At 38.8% G+C, this 21,880-nt stretch overlaps 1 protein-coding gene across 21 annotated transcripts in view; it reads right to left on the bottom strand.

The window, feature by feature from the left end:
- The window catches only part of DST (dystonin), a 470,596-nt gene that overhangs the window by 101,486 nt on the left and 347,230 nt on the right, over positions 1-21,880 (bottom strand). For all 21 annotated transcript variants that reach the window (XM_032409610.1, XM_032409591.1, XM_032409594.1 and 18 more), the window contains 11 exons: positions 20,156-20,698; positions 18,938-19,114; positions 13,151-13,274; positions 9,687-9,895; positions 8,732-9,049; positions 7,949-8,115; positions 6,174-6,330; positions 5,127-5,253; positions 2,979-3,041; positions 1,910-2,151; positions 758-887 (listed from right to left, as the gene is read on the bottom strand). In XM_032409610.1, coding sequence (XP_032265501.1) covers positions 758-887; positions 1,910-2,151; positions 2,979-3,041; positions 5,127-5,253; positions 6,174-6,330; positions 7,949-8,115; positions 8,732-9,049; positions 9,687-9,895; positions 13,151-13,274; positions 18,938-19,114; positions 20,156-20,698 — 2,257 coding nt within the window. The remainder of the gene's footprint in view (positions 1-757; positions 888-1,909; positions 2,152-2,978; positions 3,042-5,126; positions 5,254-6,173; positions 6,331-7,948; positions 8,116-8,731; positions 9,050-9,686; positions 9,896-13,150; positions 13,275-18,937; positions 19,115-20,155; positions 20,699-21,880) is intronic.

Raw genomic sequence — 21,880 nt, 5'->3', positions numbered from 1 at the left:
TATTATAATCATAGTAAACAAGCAGCACCTACTATGTGCCAAGTACAGTGTGTATGAGCTGTACACACATTAATTCATTGAATTTTCCAAACAATACTATGAAGTAGGGAAAATTAGTATTGTCTTACATGCATTTCCCATATCATCATAATAATGGGAAGGGGTGATAAGCTAAAAGGACTTATGAAGAGAATTCTGTGTTTATGAGAAACAGTTTATACACGGACAGGATGGAGATGAGAGGATAACTCTGGATGAAGAACGGAAACCACCAGACTTCTGTGGGGAGTTACTTTTTAACCCTGACTGGGGAAGAGAAGAACATAAAGCAGGGGCCAAATGAGTTCCCAAAGGAACTCCAGGGAGGAGAAGGGAGCTTACCTTTTTCAGACAAAAAAAATATATATAAGAGTATTTAAAATAAAATAAAGTATAAAAAAACAAACACCAAAAATCAAGTAAAAAATGATGAAAACATGGTACTCAACACACAGCATTTTATTCACTGGTATCTACCCTCTTCATAAAAATAAATTTAGTTATGGTGTTTAGCAAGGAAAATACAAGATATGCCCAGTCCCAGCACACTATAATTTGAAATGACACTTTTAAATTTGCAACATCTTAAACATGAAACATTAAAGCAAATTCAAAAATAACTGAGGCTGGTGGATACATTTTATTCTGATAAAGACTGATTAAAAAATGATTGTGCTTCTTTCTATTCACAGACTCTGGGATAAGTGACATGACATACCAATTTCTGTCAGCATCTGTTTCCATTTGGGGGCCTCAGGAGTGTCTGGGTTCTCCTCCAACAGCTCTGTCAATTTGTCTTTCAACTCCTGCACTTTGTTTACATTTTGCTTCAGTTCTGCCTCAAATGACTAAACAAGGGGAAAAAACTCTGTTAGAGTATGTCAACATCAGAAGACAAAAACATAATTATAGTAGATGAAAATATCCACTGTGGAGTGCTGAAGTGGGTGAGGGGCCAGAATTCAGTGGTTAATTATTCTCCTTTCCTTTTCTCAAGCAGTCTTCAACCATCTGATAAAGGAATCCCAAAGAGGAACACTACAGTTAGGGAGAAAATGACTCTAGTCCCCAGTAGCTAGGAAGAATTTCCTATTATTCTTAAACAAATCCCTTTGGAAAAAAGGAAGATGACATTAATAATATTGTAACTGATAAGGACATCAGTCTTGACAAAGGCTGCCAAGTTTAAGAATCTACTAGTGAATCAACACTTTTCTGGATTAACATGTTATAGAATTCAAACACAGACAGACATTTTTGCCATCATTGTCACAATGTAAAATCATTTCCCCAATCCTGACAGTTGGGGAAAGAAATGCCATCTATTAAAGAAAGGGAAAGTGTGAGCTACCCTATTTTATGTGGGACAGAACAAATCCCTAATACACCTAAATAAATCTTTTCCAATAGTTGACTGGTTAAAATCCCAGACTTAACCTGACTTAAAGGTGGCAAAGTTGGGGCACCTGGCTGGCTCAGTCGGTGGAGCATGTGACTCTTGAACTCAGGGTTGTGGGTTCAAGCCCCATGTCGGGTGTAGAGATTACTTAAAAATAAAATTGTTAAAAAAATAAAGGTGGCAAAGGCGCTTACACCCAACAGTTCACTCATCTTTATAATGTATGTGTGTGTAAAACAGGTGACTATTATCACTTTCTTTTTTTTAAATTTTATTTTATTATGTTATGTCAGTCACCATACAGTATATTATCATCACTTTCTACAGAAAGGCACATTAAACAAAACTGGTAAGTTATTTGCAGAAGGTTACAGAGCTGGAAATCAGAACACGGGTCCTGACCACCAGGCCTCAGATGGATGCTAGTCTGTTCCCTTTCAGGTCTTCGGTAAATGTATCTGCAGAATATACCTTATTCTGTTCCACCTGAGTCTTCACAGCGTCCGTGTCTGTCGGAGTCGGTGCCTGGTGCCACTTGGCCGCAGTCTTGTTCATCTTTTGGAGCCACTGCATCATTGTGCTGGATTCTTCCTGAGCCTTTTGCAATTTGGAGAGTTTAGTATTCAGTTCAGCTATTTTATCCTTAAGTAAAAGGCCAAGATCTTCATAACCATGGCTTATGTCAGTCATATCCTTTTTAATAGATGTCAATCCTAAAAGTATTAAAATAAAATAAAATCAGATGGACACATTTTCAGGACGTTTAGAGTAAAGCTCTAGAAATAAAAGTTTGCTTTACATGATATTCCCTCCTATTTTGTCCATATTAAGCCTACTATGATAAAGTCACAGAATTTTTAGAACTAAAGGGTTAAAAATTCTAAAAGAATTTTTAGAACTATCTTATAATGCTATTTAATAACCAACGATTTAGGTACATTGCATAATACAAGTGAAATGAAAAAGAGATTTTTCAATGGAATGGGAAACCAAAACCATGAAATGCTATGTATTAAGTCCTTAGGAATCAAACTCAAGAAAATAGCTCAAAGAATGTTATTCAAGTGACAAAATACCTTAAATTATTTAACCAAAAAGAAGGAAACATAACCAAATGCCAAACCAAACTACCAGATTTCACTAACTTGAGATTAACAAAATTGCATGGAATGTTACATAAATATATCTATGAAGATATGACTATGATATAAAATAATAATGTTTTAGGGGCCCCTGGGTGGCTCAGTCGGTTAAGTGTCCAACTCTTGATTTCAGCTCAGGTCATGATCTCGGGGTCATGGGGTCAAGCCCCGAGACGGGCTCCATGCTCGGCACAGATTCTGCCTGAGATTCTCTCCCTCTCCCTCTGTCCCTTCCCCCACTCACACTTTCTCTCTTTCTCTTTAAAAAATAAATAATATCATTTTAACTCAAGGTTGACATTTCAATATAACTACTATTCATCTCTAAAAAGATTTTCTCTCAAAAAAGAACAAAGGCCAAAGTTACTGTAATCGTAAGCACTTAAGTTACTATTCACCTTTATTTGACAAAATATCTTGAGTATCTGTGGCTGTTCCTTCACCATTTAATATTACTCCACCTGCAAAAATATTAACACCGAAGTAGTTACAGATCTATGGCATTTCTACACATTAATAGTAGATGGCATTAAATCAAACCCCATAAACGGTAATCATTTAAAAATGTTATTACTACTTGAAAATATAAAATATTGATTCAATTTCTAAATCAAATGAAGGTCCAAAATTTATAGATCCTTTCTGGTATATAAAATTCATTCTTAAAGTAGTAACATGATCACCTGAAACGTTAGAGTTTAATAAGTTTAGATTATATACATTCATCCTTAAGTATTAATTAAAAAACAATTTTGTGATAAAATTGTTTTATTGTTATTTTTAGTAATAAAGTCCTTGAAGCTCAAAAGTTGCTCGCTGTGTGTGTTGCAAGAAGCATAAATGACTGACAGACAAACCCTTACTTAAGGATTTGAAAATTGTGTGGTACAGTTACACAGTGTTATTATGGGTTTAATGGAAGCAGAATGAGGTACAAAGACATGAAAAGTTAAAAGTAAAACAAACAAACTCTATTACTAAAACCCACATTATGTCAACACAGAGAGAAGAGCACAGGGTTAGGAATGCCTGGGCTTTGGTGTCTGACTCACCTGAATTTAAATCCCAGCCCCACTAATTACTCGCTGAGTGAATGGACAAATCAATCACCACCCCACCACACTGGTGGGGATAATAATACCTAACTTGCGAGGCCACTGTGGGTACTAAAGACAGTTAACTGATTGCCTAGCAAATAGGAACTACTCAGTAAGTAATAATTAGTACTACTCTTTAATTACATAAACATCTAGCCTTGGTTCCTATTTCATAAGCAGAATATTAAAAAACTCAATTAGACTTTCTCAGGCACGTATGCATTGGCTACCTATCTATAAAACACAAAGACATTTCCTAAAACTAGCCACACAAGAACAAGTTTAAAACAGGAATATTTAAATATCTGGATCTTAATCTGAGTTTTGTCTCTTTAAAACAGAAAAAATCACATACATTGGCATTTCAGTCGAAAGTGAAAATATCCTGAATCAAGACTGATTCCTACTGTGCTTGATAGTTATCAAGAGAAGAAAAAAAAAAAACAACTTCTTACTTATTACAAATATAAAGTGGACCTTTATAGAATAGAATTCCTTTTCTTAAGAAAAAACACAATAGAATTCCTTTTCTTAAAAAAAAACAAAAACAAAACAAAACACTTGACATTTCAGGAAATCTGATTAGAAGAGAAAGGAGAGATCATCACGCCATATATAATATGAGTACACTCTGAAATGGGGTTAATAGAGCGGAATAAATGTTTGCAAGAGGCCCAGCTGGAACATCTCACAATAGGGGCAGCTGAGGGGCTGGGCGGAGCAGAAAAACCACAGAGGGTACTCAGAGACTCTCAGAATAAAGATACGAGATCTGCCTTCGTCTATTCTTGGATGAGAAAAAAAAAACCCTGATATTAACAATATAAATATGTTTTAAACTTAAAACCATATACACAACTTAAATTAATTTTAGAATCATTACTTATACATGACTCCACTTCTGCTGAGTGGCTCAATCATGACTACAATTCAGGTACACTGGCTAACACATTATATAATTGTTTTCTTTGGGAACAGTGTAGAAAATAAGGTAGATGGGGATTTTTAAAACTACAGAGATCCACTCTACAGAAAAGAGCTGCTTCCTTCCTTCACCTCTCCTCTCCCAGGAGACCGGGCTCATTTATCAAATATTTCAAGTAGAATTTGAGTTATCTCCATTAATTAAGGTAGAAAACAAATTGGAACCTGATTTTTCCTCTTCCCCAATATAATGTTCCTTATTCTTACATATTAATTTGGTTACATTTTAACTGTAGTCTCTATGAAAGTGAACCATAAGAGGGATTTGAAATTTGATGAGTACAGATACTGTTCCATGCATGGAACATACTTTTAGTGCATGTACAGATGCCATCTTTCTTGTCACTCTCCCTTTGTATTTCTGAGGTTATTTTATGCATTAATTTAAAAATTAAGGGAAACAGAAGTAACATGGGTGGACCCAGTTCTTAGGGGCTCTGCTGTGGATGTAAACAAAGCACATACCTGATTTCACTGCTGCTATTGCCTTCGCGGGGGTAGTCACAGCGCTGATTAGGTTACATAGTGAGATCCCACTGTTGTTTACTTTCTGAATCTCTGGTGTTTTTAGACTCCACTTCTCTTGTAATTTCTTAAGATATAAAAACACAGTATTTTTCAATCTTCATAATATTTTCAAAGTTACACATTATAATTCAATTTCTTAAACATATCTTAAAGCAATGATGACTGCAGGTCCTGATTCGTGGGGGAGTGGATAGAAAAAAAGGCACTATGCCTAGGTGTTCCAACAGCCCAGGTGACTGTTAACACTGTTAGTGGTGAGAAGTGAGATATGGTCCATCCTACATTCTGCTCCTAGCCACAGTGGATGTCAGCCTATTTCTAGCTGCCATGGGTTCCAAAGTAACTGTCAACTGTCGGTCTGAAAACTGTACTTGGTACCAGCCAAGTTACAAGAAGAAATGTACTAGAAACGATTTTTAAAAAAAAAAGGGAATTCAGAATTCTATTTAATAGTGAGTTTTAATCCTCAAAATTTCAATGAATTTTTAAAAACACATATCTCCACAAAGTTGGAGTGGGAAAATCGCCATAACTGGGCATAAGTTTTATGATTTGAATCAGATGACAAAAGACTTGTACAGTATCTGTACTAGAGATTCAAATAGCTTCTACCTTCAAATGCTGGTTACAGTGATATATCTGAGCTAGAGTTAAATGCTGAATCGAAGATCTTTTACATAACGTTATAAGAAATGGTATTTAAAAAAACACTGAAAGTAAGTACAGATTTGGTGGGGAAGAAAACTTGGGTACTAGAACAGTCAGCAACTCACTAATACATCTCTTTTAAAAAGCAAATTAACTCAAAATTTGTGTTCTTCCTCAAAAGGATTAGAGCTATGTCATGATTTCCAAATAACACCAAAATATACTGAAGATAAAATGGGGATCTAACTTATCAGATAAAAGGAAGGCACTAATAGTCTTTTAACCTCCCATTACTCACACAGGCAAAGAAGAAATTAGTAGTAGATAATAATTCACCTTAGTTTCTTCCAAAGATTTTCCTAAATCCTCTGCACCAAAAGAAGGCTGCACAATAGGAACTCTTTCCGTTGTTTCTTTTATCCATGACTTCAATGACTTAACAAGGACTTGGAAAGCATCCATCTGTTCTTGACAAGAAGATATGGCTTCTTTTCTAGATAACAAAAATTATTGAAGAATTTAAGCCACAGAAAGAAAATACTCCGAAGGAATAATTACTAGTAAATAAATTATTATTCCTGTATCAGGCCTACAATTAAGGAAAAAAAAAAAAAAACCTTCTCCTATGCAAACTCTAACCCTGGATAAAAGGACGAAAGGTCTCATAGGTGCCAAGTGAAATCAGCTAAGTAACTACTCTATTCCTGAGGCACACTCCATAGACAAAGATAGGACCAGTTAAGAAATCCGTAACCTATATGGTAATGGCACTTTATAATACTACATAAACTCTAGGACTATATAAACAGTTTTAACACTATTTAGATTCAGCAAGCTTTGATCTGTCCACTTTATATGGTGCTTAATGCCAACAGGCACAGAACCAGCAGGGAAACATTTACAAATCACTGATCTGAGGAAAATATGCCGCCACCTAGTGGTTTCTACACGACACTACAGTCACTTTAGTGGATGAATAAACCAGGTGCTTCAGAGAGTCCAGATTGAACTCTCCAAACATGAGGTGAGGCCTAGTGACTAAAGAATGGTACTGACTGCCTCCCTGACAGATACTCAGAAAGCTCCACAGTGAACTATATGGATCTTTCTGTATACTAAGCACCACGGAGGGAGGGCACCTGCCCAGCACATGAACAGCTGTGAGGTTCCATTTGGTATGTGGGTGGCATGTGGATGGCATGTGCCCGTGTGCACGTGTGTGGAATACTGGCACAGAAGGGTCCACTGCAGCTGGACTAATTACTGATGACTACATGGTTTTAAAACTGAACCCTTCTGGAAGAAGAAACCACCTAGAGTTCACCTCGGAAAACCAAGAATATCGTTTCCATGTGATGTGAGTTAAATATTACGTGACAAGATGGAAAATGTAGCTCTGGAAATAGTAATAGACAGTGCTCAAAAGTTTTCGGCAGAGAATTCTGAAGAAATAAAGAAGAGTTAAAAGACAACTATTTTCTATCTTTGTGGGGTCTTTAGCAAAACCTGACGTATATTCTAAACTAACATGAGATCAGAAATAGAAAGTCTAGTCACAAGGTTTATCCCAGTACAGCTTTTTAGCTCAACTCAGGTGCATTCTCTTGTTTCTTATCTTGCTTGTTCACGGATTCATTTCTTACCTACAATTCTTTAAAAAGTAAACGATTTTACCAAAAAAAAAAAAAAAAAAAGGCCATCAAAAACTATATTGAAATTGTGCAGTTTCTGAATTAAGCCCCAAAAGCAATGAACCATGAGCTATCTTTCAATGTTATTTCTGATTTTGCAAATAAAATTGTGGTATTTGCCAAAGGCTTCAGAGACCACAGTGATTTTAGATTATTTTCAGTAATACACTACCACCACTATTTTTCTACATAATGCTTTGTACTTTTAGGTAAGAAGTATCAAATTTCCTTCCTAAATATTCTAACAAAAATGCACTTAATTTTAATAGCCAAAAAATATATATCAGTATAAAAGCACTTACAAAGTAGCCCAATGCTTATCCCCAAAGTTTTGTCTCAGGTATCTACATGAGCAAATAAAAATAATTCATTCTTTAAGTATCAGGTAGACTAAAATCCAATTTCTTAAGTGGTGCTTACTTTTCTTTGATGGTATCCTCCATTTCCTTGAACTTCTTTGACAAATTATTTGTTTTTTCAAAAACCAGAGCCTTATCACCTGGCAAGCCATGGCTGGATATCTCCTTCAAAACACTGTGTAAAACTTCAAGATCTTTCTTGTGTTCTAAGAATTCAGAAGTTGATTCCTACAAAGCATTTAGATATTCAATCAATCTAAGATGTTGTTAGATCTCCAGATGGCATTCTATCAAGAGGTACGTATGGGACCAGAATGGCTCTACTCAGAATTTCACAGAAGAATGACCCTGCCTATGGTCAGTACTCTAAATATAAACAAACATGCAGTTAGGCTGTCTGAAAGAGAACACAAGTAAATTTATTTAATTTAGCACTGGGTGTTATATGCAAACAATGAATCATGGAACACTATATCAAAATAAATAAATAAATAAATAGATAGTACATTTATCTAACTAAAAAAATAAATAAATAAAAAATAAATAAAAATGCATTCCTTATAGTCTGTCTTTTGTGGGTTCTGGCATATGATACCTATATCATCTTTAATATGTGGAAAGTGTATATGTGAGAAATGGTGTTCATTTCTAATCAATGAGCAAAGGCTTTAAGGAGAAGATGGGGTTTGGGATTTTTGAAGGAGGGAAGCATAGATCCTTATTAATCCATCAGCAATTAAAAATGATGATTGCTAATTGTAATGCTGCTAATACATGCTAATACAAAGCTGGTCTGAAGTGTTCATGAGCTTGACCAACCTCGTGAATATGAAGGAAGACATACCTGCATGTACTGAGACAATTCAGTAACATCTTTTCCTGGCACATCTGCCTCAGTGAGAGCCTGAGTTTTTGTTTCTAAAAATGTCTGGAGCTTTTCTGAGAGGTTCTCAAAGAGTTCTACTTTGGTTTTTAGCTCCTCCATTTTGGCAAGTTTTTCTTTGTGTTTACGACTTGCTTCTGAAAAGCGGACAGACAAGTCCTTCATCTTGGCTTGCAGTGAGGATGCAGTGGATGGATCCGTGGTTTCCATGAATTTCTTCAGTTTTTCATTCATGGCATTTATACTGCTCTGACGACCTGCAATATCCTGTTCCAACATCTGAAATGAACCAAATACGGCCTGTGTTTTATAATGAGGTTTACAAAGAACATCACAGAGTGTTAAAAAATGACCATATGTAACAACATGCAAGTGAACAGCCTGTGACTAAGGAAGGTTAAGTGTTGGGGCTGACTGACCAGTCTGCTCTGCCCCTTGAGGCACACGGTCCCAAATCTCTTCAAGACAGGACGGAGACCAGCCGGCGAGTTGCCTGAGCGAGGCAGGAGGCGGCTGCCCCTCAGCAACCCGAGACCTAACGGAGCCGAGGGATTATCCACGGTCCTAATTTTTAAAAGGCTGGACAACAACAAGATTGATCTGATTAACCTCATGTGCAGCTGGCTGAAGCTGTGATGAACAAGCTAGGCCTCGTGTATGTGTAAGCCATCTATAATGAGTTACATTCATGAAAAAGCATACAAAGCTCTCTCTCTACTTCTTCAGAGAAAAACTGCTTCATACATGTGTCTCGGTGCAAGCACTACTTTTCACAGTTATACTCAGGAAACCTCCTGTCTTTATCCTTAAGTTTATCTTCAATCTACCCATCCCTGGGACTTTTTAAGTGGGGTTTTGTTTTGTTTTGTTTTTTTCAATCTAAAAGTGTTTTTTTTTCTTTTTAAATGTCACTTACAATGTTTTTACTGATCACATCCTGAAGAGCGGCAGAGTTTAAGGGCACTTGACCTTGCTCTTTCAGAGAACTTTCCACACTTCCCATCCAGTCCAGCATTTCATCCAGGCCATCCTGCACACTCAGTGAGCGGGTCAAGGTTATTTGCAGTTTTTCATTTCGTTCATTAACAGACTTGGACAGATCATCATATCTCCCAACAATGTCATCTAGTCCAGAAAGATCAGGAAGTGTTAACCACAAAGCTCTCTTTGCCCTATTCCTTTTCAAAAATACACTAAGGTGAGTCACACAATTTCCACACCAAAACTGGAAAAAGAAAAAGTTTTAAATGATAAATTCAAAATGCAGAATCAGAGCACCATCCGAAACCTTAACAAAAGAAAAAAAAGATCTCAGTGGAATATAAAAAAACTGAAGTATTTTTTAAACAGTAGTTGATATATAGGTCATCTGCATTTGAGAAGAGCTTTTGGGATGAGGAAACATTTGAATTTCCCCAGAGAAGTGTTAGTGGTCTAAACAATTAAACTTTAGAGTAAATGCTGGTTCTCAATCTGACATTTTCAAATTAGCCATACTAGATAGCCACATGGAAAAAAGAAAAAGGTGACAGTCACACGCAGCTATTCTCAAGGACAATACACAGCTATAAAAAGATTTATCAAGAATTAACCTTTACATATAAAAATTATCTCTCCCTTGTGCGCAGCAGGTATTCTCTCTCTCTCTCTCTCACACACACACACACACGCACACACACTCAAACATATACTTAAGCTTTCGTCACCCTTCACAGTCTAAGCAAAGTACTTGAAAGCACAGAAACTGACAGATGCACATATGATGAGAAAACAGATAAATACAATGAGAAAATAAATCATGAAAATTCACTTAAAATAAGATAGGTTGAGATTATGTTTCTAAAATATAAATAGAATTTATTTGAAAAGTTTAATAGCAGACCAAAGGGAAAAATAAATAAGGTTAACAGGTTGACCTATATCAGATGAGATTAACTTTCTTTCAATTCTGAAGACTTAAGATGTTAAAAAAAACAGGCTGTTCTAGCCTAGTTTTCACTCAAATGGAAAGTTCTATTACTTTAACATCCTACATTCTGTACTGTAGACCTATGAGAAGTTCAAAGAACAATGATTTTTAATGTATTAATCTCTCTCTGGAATAAATCATCAATTTATCACTTATTGTCCAATAATTTGAAAAGTATTTTGGGGCGCCTGGGTGGCTCAGATGGTTAAGCGTCTGCCTTCGGCTCAGGTCATGATCCCAGGGTCCTGGGACCGAGTCCCGCATCGGGCTCCCTGCTCAGTGGGAAGCCTGCTTCTCCCTCTGCCTCTCTCTCTCTCTCTCTCTCTGTCTCTTATGAATAAATAAATTTAAAAAAATCTTTAAAAAAAAAAAGAAAAGTATTTTAATTATTTCTGATTGCTTTAGTTGGATATATTGTATGTTCAATTAGAAAACTCTGACTGCAAACCCCGCTCTGAGAGTAAAACATTTTACATGCTGTGTTTGGCCCATGGAACACAATCTATAGAAGCAATATTTCTCTTTGATTGTTTTAATGTATCATGAAAAAACACTTTGACAAGTTTTCACTGAATTGAGAGGTTAAGCTTAGATAATTTAAAGAGACAGTCAATGGTCCCATCACAGAACACGATGAAGCCAGGAGAGTGCAGACGGGGCAGGGGAAGGCAATGAATATGCACCAAGATGCTATCAGCAGACAAAACAAGAAGCAAGTTCAAATATAAGCCCTTCTTTGGAAGTCACAAGAGAAGATACTCTGAATTGCAGGTGGTGATTGATTAGCAGGTGAGCTGCCTCTCAACTGGGCAACTCTAGGCAGCAGCAGGGTAAATCAGCAATCTGGTTAGCCTTGAAAAGTGATTTCCCAAGCAAATTCAGCTATTGTACTAAAATTAACACATTTTGAGTGTTACTATTTTTGTATTTCTTAATGATGAAATATTGTCACTGAAGTGAATTCTTGCTTTTACTAAGTAAATATTATTTTAGAAGAAAAGAATACAAAATGAAATCTACTCTAAGACTGTTATTTTTTTAAGTGGTTGGTTTTCTTAGGGGTCAGACAGATCTTAGAGAAATTCCTCTATATCTTAAATATATTTTCACATATTCCTAGAAACTTATGCCAGATAGAAGTTTTAAAGTCTTAAAATAATGTGTAACATGTGAATTCTTAAGCTAATAAAAACAAAACTACGTACACTTGACAATGGGGAAAATGCCTCTGCAAATAACAGAAGCACATATATATTACAGTCTTTCTTTTTCCTCCAAATGTCCATGCCCAAGTCCTTAATAGCAGTAGTTGCCAATGTGGGATGACAAGATGGTACATTGGAATATAGGAACAAAATATTAGAACTTCCATTCATGTTTTTATCTTACATGTTAAAATTTTATGTTTTTGTGTTTTATAATTATAATACACATGATGTGATAAGATAGTAATATTTGTATATAACTTATAAATACACGTGCCTACATGAAGGTATATGCTGAAATTTTTGAAAGATATATGCATGTTCAAAAATTTTAGACATCTTTAAGAATGAAAAAAAAGTTTTCCTTCTAAGGACTGGTTTTAGAAAAGCAAAGATCCATCCTTCTCTTCATCTAAAATTTATTCTCAGATTTTAACTCATACTTGCTTTGGTGTGAAACACAGGTCCAATCATCTTATAAAACATTGCGTTTATTTCATGCATAGAAATATATAATAACCTTGAACTACACATTAGGTAGTATGAAAAGCCACAAAGTCAAAGCAAAAAATACAGTAAGAGGGCAAACATTTATTGATACCCACTGTGCATTTAATCTAAACTAAATACGATGAGTGGATACAAAGAATAACATGTAATAGCTCTTTTCTCAAGAGATACCAGCTCTAACGTGAGAGGGCACAGAAGCACCACTATGACTGGATACAAGTTTCTGGTATCACTGGAGAAAACTGAGGTAATCAGAGCCCTGTGAGACCACTCAAAGGCTCCTAGAAAATGGAGAGGTGGGAACATTGTTTTAAAGCATGTCTCTTAATGCCATGCTCCTGCTTTCGACAAAGACCCCTCAGTGAGTCTCTTTTGGCCATAGGTTTTAGCTCTGCCCAATGCCATCCACCAAAAGAATCTTAAGTTCTACTTTCTGTGATAAATATTACATAAAGAGTTTTTGTTACATTTTCTAAATATAAAAATAAACTTTAAACATACTCTTTTCAAAGTACACAACCCCCACTCCCAATATACCTGCCCCAAAAGGCATGCCTCCTCCCAGACTGGGAAGTACCATTTCTCAGTGAAAGGACATAAGCAACACAATACACACTGGTGAGCATGTTCTCTGTAGCAGAATGCCTTCATTGAGAATTTACCCGTGAGAAAGCAAACAAGGAAATAAACACTTACCCAGTGTTTTCTGGATATCATTCTTGGCTGGAAGTAGAGATCCTCTGGCATCTAAAAGCACTTCAGCCGTTTTTTTCAGTTTCTCTACAGCAACCTGCTGACTTGATATCTGTCCTTGCAGAGCCTGGAGGATTGAATGCTTCAATTATACTCAATAGGATTAAATGATATATTTCCAATATTAAAAAAATTATTTACAGTACGATAAAGTAATATTAGACATAAAAATCTTTTCGTCATTATAAACTTATTCGAGAGTCCTTAGAATAGGGCCAGTTATAAAGTGGTGTTAGCAAAGGCCTCAGCCAGTGAGGATAATACCAATTCAGTCTTGAAATAAACCACTGAGCATATATATATGTTCATGATACTTGGCCTGATTCTTGATCTTGCAACCCTCTACCCCTAGCCTGAGATCTCCCTTCATCCCCTTTCATAGCCTTGGATGATACCCTCACTAACCACCTGAAAACAAAAACAAAAACAAAAACAAAAACCAACCTAACTCAAAAAAAACAAAAAAACAAAAACAAACAAACAAAAAAAACCCCACACCTTTGGGACTATTTCTAACTCCAGGTAAGGAAATAATTAAGGATTTCCATTTCAATACAAAGTCATATTTGTTTCTGTTTACTCAACAAAGGTTACTTAACATCTAACAAATTCAAAAAAATCTTGCTGGGTTTGTGAAAATACAAAACCAAACAGACACAAAGCTCACCCATAGGGATCTTATGATCTACATCAGGAACTGTAAGTGCTACTGGAAGCTGAGAGGAGGGGTAAGTGGAGAGGGAAATGAGGACCACCTCCAGGCTGGTGGTACTGGGCTGGGTCCTGAAGAAAGTGTGGACGGAGACAGGCAGAAGTGGAGAGGGAGGACATGTCCCTGCAGAGTGAACAAAGATGTGGACAGAAACATCACAGGACAGGGGAGAGTCCCAACCAGGTAGAGAATGTGTCTGGGTGAATAAACAGCAATAGGACTGTCCAGCTAAAGAGTTTACATTTCATCCTGCAGCAATGGAGAGTCGTTCAAGGATTCTGAGTATGGGTTGACATGCTCAGAGCTGTGTTAAGAGAAGGCTAAATTTGTAGCACTGTGTGGGGTAAATGACATGAGTAAGAAATGAAGCAGAGACACCAGTTAGGGGAAACTTCAGCAGTAACAAAGGAGAGAGGCCCTTCTGGGCTGGGAAGGCAAAACTGGCTACAGAGGTGGGGAGGGTCTCTTGACAACTGGTTATCTAAAGCTGTGCTGTGAGATATGGTAGTCACTAACTACAAGGAGCTTTTGAAATTTAAAATGAAATCAAATAAAATTAAAAATTCAATTCCTCAGTTGTACTAGCCACATTTCAAGTCCTAAGTAGCCAAGGGTGATGAGTGGTTACCATATTGGAGACATTATGGAGCATTTCCATGGCCACAGAATGTTCTATGGGACATCACTGCGTGAGGAGCCAGGAACAAGGAAAAAGAAGAGACAAGAGAAGTGTCCAGTGTTTTTGAGCCTAGGCAATTAATGGAATTCATAAGCAAAAGTGGGAGCAAGTTTAGGAGCAAAGGAGAGTCTGTTCAGGAATTTATGACTTCAAAGAGCTCTTAGGATCCTCATATAGAAAGAAAAAAAACAACAACAACCCAGTGAACTTGGAAATGGAAGTGACTCTGAACACAGGCTGGAACGAGACATAAAGTTCTAGAAGCCAAGACCCATGGAGAGACTGCTAGAGGAGCAAGCACAGAAACACCGGAGGAGTAGGCCATAAGGAATCACGGAGAGTTCGTATACTTAAGTGATGAGAAGGGAAAAAGAACAGATGTAATCAGGGATTTGGAATTGGGTCTGGAATAATTCTGTCCCCAAAGGTTATAGGAAGAGAGAAAGTGGAAAAGGTTAACAACATCATTTGCTTCAGAAAGGATACTGTAATCCTGAATTTGCTGAATAGAGGCCCCCATTTCTCTAAGTACATGTGGTTCAACAATTACAACGAAGAGAGAAGAGGTAGAGGCAAGAACCACAGATAAATCTTCCAGAAGTCCGGCCCTGCATTCCTAACACCTCTGATGTATCTGTGTCCAAACGGGCTAACTGTCCACCTGGGCCCTATGCTTGGCTTTCACTTCACTGGAGCTACTCAAGCTCCTCTTCCAGTCTCACATTCGGATTTCAAATTCAAATTCCCATATGCCCAACTGTAGATGAACTCATCCCTGGCCACGGGCCCAGGTTTCCAACTGCCTCTTGATCATTTCCATCTGGGTGTAAACAGTCCCCTCAAACTCAGAACACTGAATCTGAACTCATTATCTCACTCCCTACACCTGCACTTCTCCTGCTTTTGTATCTCATGACCCAAGTAGTAGCTCTGAGGTTCTTCCTGGACTCTTCCTCAACCCTCCTTTCCACATGCAAATCCACCATCGGGTCCTGACAATTTTACCTGCTTAAGGTGTTTTTAAAAGCAGACTTCTGCTCTGTAATTCTGGATCACTGCACTCAACTGAAAAAAGCATCCTAACTGAGCTCCCTGCCTCCAATCTCTTTCCGGACACAGCCCCCCAGTGTGTTCTATCTAAAATACATACCTGACCATATCGTTCCCCTCTCTAAAATCTCCCAGTAGCTTCCCATTGCCGTTATAAAAACGACAGACTTGTGCATTCAATAAAAGGTCCAATGACATCTACTCTCTAATTCTATCTTCAATCTCATCTTCCTCCACCTCCTGTTCCAGAAATGTCCAAAACCACAGCTGTTTCTTAGCTATTTGCTCAAGCTAGACCCAGCATAACATCTCTACGTGCTAACCTTCCCACGCAACCTATCCCCCATCATCCTGAGCCTGGCTCTTGTTCACTGGTTAACAGTCAGCTGGGCAACCCCCTAACTTTCTCTTCACCCCTAGTTTTTAAGTAGTCCCTGCAGGAGCTCCCATAAATACCCTGTGAATATTACTGGATTTGTCTCTTAGACTGTAACCTCTTTGAGAACGAGGAATTTATTCCATTCAGCTTTTTTTTATCACCGCCCAGCACAGTGCTTGACACATAGTAGGCCCTGAGAAAGATTTCTAGAAGAAGTAAATGAATGAAAAGTAAATTAAAATATCAGGTATAAGATCCAAAAAGATCCTCTTCTATTTCAGCCTTCATTTCAGATTAAAACAAATGTCTACAGCCAATGGCAAAAATTTCCTCAACTAATTTTCATATTCAAGTAATTTAAATGACATCCGGGCAGCCCATATATGTCAAAAGGCTTAGCAAGCTATGGCCAACGTGGGATTTGTGATCTGTGTACCAGATCCTAAAACTGTCCCAAGAGGCCAAAGACACTATCAGAGTGGATCTGTCTAGGAGATTCTTCACAGGTTTAGTTACAGGAAGCATAAACAATTCCTCACGACAGGAACTTTACCTAGAACCAAGCTGAAGTCTACACCACAGACACAGTTTGTGGGCATTGCATACTGACTTAAGAGATGAAATAAGGTTATGAATACCTCCAAAAAAAATTTTTTTTAGAATGTGAGTTCTCCAAGGGGAGAGGCAGAGTTTTCACATCTTTGTGTCTTCACATTTGTCTTCACATCATTACAGTTCAGTGGTATCAGAGTGTTGACAACACAGCTACCAGTCCTCTGAGTAATAATGCTAATAACAATGTGCTATTGGAGAGAAAGGTTTCGAACGAACCGACTTGGATACCCCCAAGTTACATTTATTATCCAATAGAATATGCTAGTATTATAAATGTAGAGAAAACTGATTTTTCTGTGGTAGTCTTTATGTGTTTATATTACTGTTAAAGAAAAATAATTTTTAAATGTTAATAAAAATCAAAGAAATGGAAACTGCCTAATCCTCCTAAAAATGTATCCTTGCTACATGCTGAGGTCGTCTGTGAGGAAAGTAAGAACATATGCCAAGAACAACTTTAATTGCACATTTAATTTTTAAAATTACGCTGCGGCTTAATTAGGATTTATTCTCCTTTGAGATGTTGCTCTCCTCTTTAACATCACTTTGGCTGTCTTACGACTAGAAGAGTCTTCTTCCGCAGCCCATACCAAGAAAGTTTTCCTCTGTTGGACAGGTATCTGTTTAATTTAAAAACCACTACATCCTTTTGGGTTCTTCTTTTTCTTTTAGCTCTAGTTAATAGAAAAATTACTTTCATATAGGATGGAATCAGCTTCCTGATAGAGACCTAACTTAAAATGTGTTGTTTTTAGTGTGTACACTTTCCTATACTAAAATACCTGACTTCTTAACTGAATGTCACGTAGGCAATCTTAATAATTATTTTATGCTATTGGCAACTTCTACCAAAATACAGGCCTTTACACTGCAGCCTCTCTTCTGCCGCTACCACATACACTGTCCTTCGACAGTGATCAGGTGGGACCGGGAAACTTTATTCAGACACACCTGGTCTTGTGCTCATGGGAAAGAATAAACACAAAGAGGCCCAGAACTGGTAACACACATCCAACGGAAGGGAGCCACCCCGGGGAAGCCACACCACCCCGGGGATGACCAACTAGAGCAGGACCTCTCCCTGGATCCTCAGGTGACACTGGGTAAACTCTTCAGCCCAGGAGAGAAGCGGCGCCCTCCGTCCTGCCTGCCTGCACCTCACCTCCCTCCTCCCAGCCCACACTTCCCATCCCCTTCTCTCTGCCTGGGCCTTAGCCGGCCACATTTCACCCTTGGCTAGGACTTAGCTTTCTTCCAGCCAGAAGCGGCCAGTCTCAGGCCAATACCTAGCATTAAGCTCACTCGGGAGGGCACCCGTTTTGCCCATTAATAGCATGATAATGACTTCTGATTCTGTAACGTGCAGATGCAGCTGAATTCTGGAAGGCAGCTGTTGAACTGGCAATACTGTGTTGACTTTCTAGTGATGGCAGCAATGATTGCTACCCACCTGCTAAAAGGAGACACAGAACTGATTTATGGACTGAAACTTTCAAACTCCAAATCATTGGTCATCTGGAACAGGAGTAAAGTACTTCAAAAATGATCTCCCCTCACATTAAGATTCTAAAATATGCTTTAAATTTAAGACGGAGAGACTCTCTCCGCCACTGTGGGTATGCTGAGAGTTCTGCAGTTATTCAAGTCTGACATCAAGCCTGCACTTCTGAAGGAGCAGGTAGACTTTCTGAGAACTGTGCTAGGCAGTAACTAGAGTTTATGTCTCTAAGAAACATGGGGACCCTCAACAGGAACACCAGTCCTGGTCCTCAGACCTGAAACGGGACGGTGACATCCCTTCTTCCTTTCCACCTGTTCGTTCTTGAACAAACCCTTACTGAGTACCTCCTTTGGGCCAGGCACTCTTGTAGGTGCTGGGGAGATAGAAATGAACAAAAAGAGAGAAAAACACCTGCCTTCATGGAACTTACTTCCAATGGAGGAGAAAGATAATGAACAAAATAAATAAGTATAAAGATAAATAAGTGGCCAGGGTAATATGGTTTTCCTTTAGGGAGGAGGGAGCGGTGGGATACAAGCCTTAACAGCAGTGTCAAACCAGTTAAACAACAGCGGAAAATACAACCTCATTAGAAAGAGAAACGAATGGACTATGAATTGGAGCCCCAACTCCCTTTAGAAAGAGAAGTGTGTTTCCCATCCTCTGTTCCCCTTTCCAAAGTGAAACGATCACAAAAGTGTGGGGCAGCAGATGGGTTTCAGCAAGGCTACTGAAGGGTTGGATCTCTCACTTTTCTCTCTCTCTGTCTCTCCTTCTCTGTCTCTTTCTCTTACCTTGGTCTCTTCTAATTGCCTTTGCAGGTTTTTAGGGTCCACAGCGATGGGTTCAGATAAGTGTTTGCTCGCTGTGACCGCACAGGCCTGGAGCCCTGAAAGAAGTCCACATGAAGCATCTTCATAGTGTTGATATTTATCCACCAGGTCTTTAAGATTATTCCCAAGGACATTGCACTAAAAAAACAATAAAAATAAAAAATCAGAAGAGATTAAGGGTGAGGGATTAAAATCCCACTGTATAGGTGTTAAAAACCTTAGGACCTATGAGTTAGGCAACTTGGAAAACACCAGAGTTCAACCAAAGTTGGTGAAAACGATAGGACTAAGATATTTTCCTTCATGTGAAGAAGCATCTTCAAAAAGTAACCATAAAAACGAAGAGATAGTCCTAGATTTATACCAGTTCAAAAACATGTTTACAAGGGCTGGGTCTTACTACAGAATGAAGGATTCAGATATCAATCACCAGGGGAGGCTAATCTACCAGGACACATTCTGAGTTTTATGGACCATGTGTATAGCTATGTATTCGATGGGAAAGTTTTCAAAGTGCTTAATAAATCATTTCCATGTCACCCAAGACTGAAGTTGTACAAGGAGGCAAATAATCTAGATCAGAATGGGCAAAGGCCAATAACCAATGATGCTCTTCAAACCATTTGGGTGACTTGGTTAGTCTGTTCAGCTTATACTGTAAAGAGGGAAATGTTTTCTTAGTTCTGTGGGGTTTTTTTTTTAAACGAAACGTCTGCTTGTCCACAAGGAGAAGCTGAAACAGTCTGTTAGCCATGAAGTATTAAAATAATGCACTGATCAACTACATCTGCAAAACAAACAAGTGCAGTATTGGTGAAGGGAAAATGATCTGACACGAAAGTTCAGGCCCAAGCCTGAGAGGGGGCAAATCAGCAAGGCGCGCTTTGGGTCTGGAACCAAAACATAAACGCCACCTGGTGGTCAGATCGGATGTTGGCGTTTTAGAGTTAAGGCTGCCTGGAAACCACTCCCCCCAAAAAACTAAATAGATAATTTGAGGCTTCTAACCTTTAAACACATTTGCTGAAGTAAGCAGATGAATAAGAAAGGGGGAATGAGGACAAAACCACCTTATGTCCTCTGCTTCAGTTCTTAGATTTCTCGCTTCTAATTCCAAAACCGAAGTGAAGAGGACAGAGTGAAAACTATAGTCACAAGCTGATCTAAAAATAAAATTACCTTGGAGTAGAGAGACCGGAACCGATCGGTGGCATGATCCAGTTTGCCCTGGACTTCTCTGTGGGTCGCAGAAGTATCGATGTGATCCTGCGCAGTCTTGCCGCTTCTCCTGCTACAAGATTTGGCCGCTTCTAACACTCTGTTTCCAGAAATGGTGATGTACCTCAAGTCCCCTTTGTGAGAAATGACATCCTCTGAGAAACTCTTCTGCCGCTTCAGTTTGGCCATCAAGCCACCGAGGTCGTCTGCGCCTGCTTCCAGGTTTTCCAGTTCTTGTTCTGACTGCTGCAGCCAGTGCTCGAACTCGCTGTAGTCGGTGTCGAACTTCTCTAATTCCTCCTGCAGAGAGCGCGTTAACTTCATCTTCTTCTCCGACTCGGCCAGCGTGGTTTCGTAGTGTGCTTTCAGTTCCTTCACGTTCCTCTGCAGTTTCTCCTGCTCCTCGGGAGACAGATAGTGGCCCTGTTTGTCGAGCAAGGCTTGTGCAGCCTGCGTGGCCATAAGGACGGCCTGGTGCTGAGAGACGATCTTCTCATGTCGGGCCTGCGTGAAAACACATCAGCCTCAGGTGAGGTCAGGGCAGTGACGGGGTTCCACGGAGCCTGTCCAGAGCCCCCCGTCGCCTCAGGACCGACAGGCTTAAATGATCCACAGGCCGGCAACTGGCTTCTCTTTAACCTCGTCAAGGTGTGCAGTATTTCCCTCGCTTGCATGGGCGCATTCCAGGATAGCAAGCTTTGACCACTCTCATCTTATTTTTATGGAGATTTTCTAATCTTCTCTAGAACAGTACTTAGATAGTCACAGAGGACAAGTACTGATTTTGAGAAGTTTGGAAAAAATGTGATGAATTTCTCTTCCAATTCTGGAAGCATCTATAGTACGATCTCATTTTAGTCACTGCTGCCTGACAACCACCCTGAAGGGACTGCTGAGGTCTTTAGCTAATTACTGAGCAAAGATATACAATATTTTTTATTAAGAAATGATCCTGAGAAGACATTTAAGTAGGAAAAAGAGAATTTGTTCATTTTAAGGCTATAAAACCCCTAGGACAATAATTAAGCAAGAACAATATGCATTCAGAGAAGCCCAAAGAGGTTTGGAGGAACATATATAATCAAAGAGAATACTGGAGCTACTGGGCTTCACTGGGCATCAGCTTCCTACATGGTGAAAAAGGAGACAATGATCCCTACACATCCTAGGTCTGCTGAAAGGAGTACATGAGACCACGTGTGTAGACTACGTCCTGGCAAGCCTGGCACATGCCAGGAATTAAAATCCACTCTGAAGGCAGAGGACCGGTGTGCAGAGCCACTATGTCCTCAGCCTTCAGGGCAGCTGGTGGGCCTCAGGTAGCTGGAGTCCCTTTCTCTGCAGCCACAGCAGCTTCTCCCATCCACCCCAATATCCATACAAATATGGCAAAAAGGATAAGAATCCTTCTGGGTAATTTTCCACACTTCTCATAATGGTTTACAGGGAGCCAAATGACCTGATAATATTATCTCAGAGCTCTTTGACTATTTGGTCCACCCCCAACCCCACTCCAGGAACCCCACTCTTTCAAACCACTATCTCCACCCCCACCTTGTGAGGCACAATAGGAGCTTTTTCCCCTAGGTGTTCTCATCTGGCAACAGCTCTTCCCTCAGGTATCTCTCCCACACATCCCCTCTAAGGCTTCACACAAATCTCATCCTGTCAGGGACGCCTACTCAG

Source organism: Phoca vitulina, unplaced genomic scaffold (assembly GCF_004348235.1).
Source record: "Phoca vitulina isolate PV1807 unplaced genomic scaffold, GSC_HSeal_1.0 scaffold11, whole genome shotgun sequence".
Taxonomy (NCBI): Eukaryota; Metazoa; Chordata; class Mammalia; order Carnivora; family Phocidae; genus Phoca; species Phoca vitulina.
This window is presented reverse-complemented; position numbering and strand designations above follow the sequence as displayed.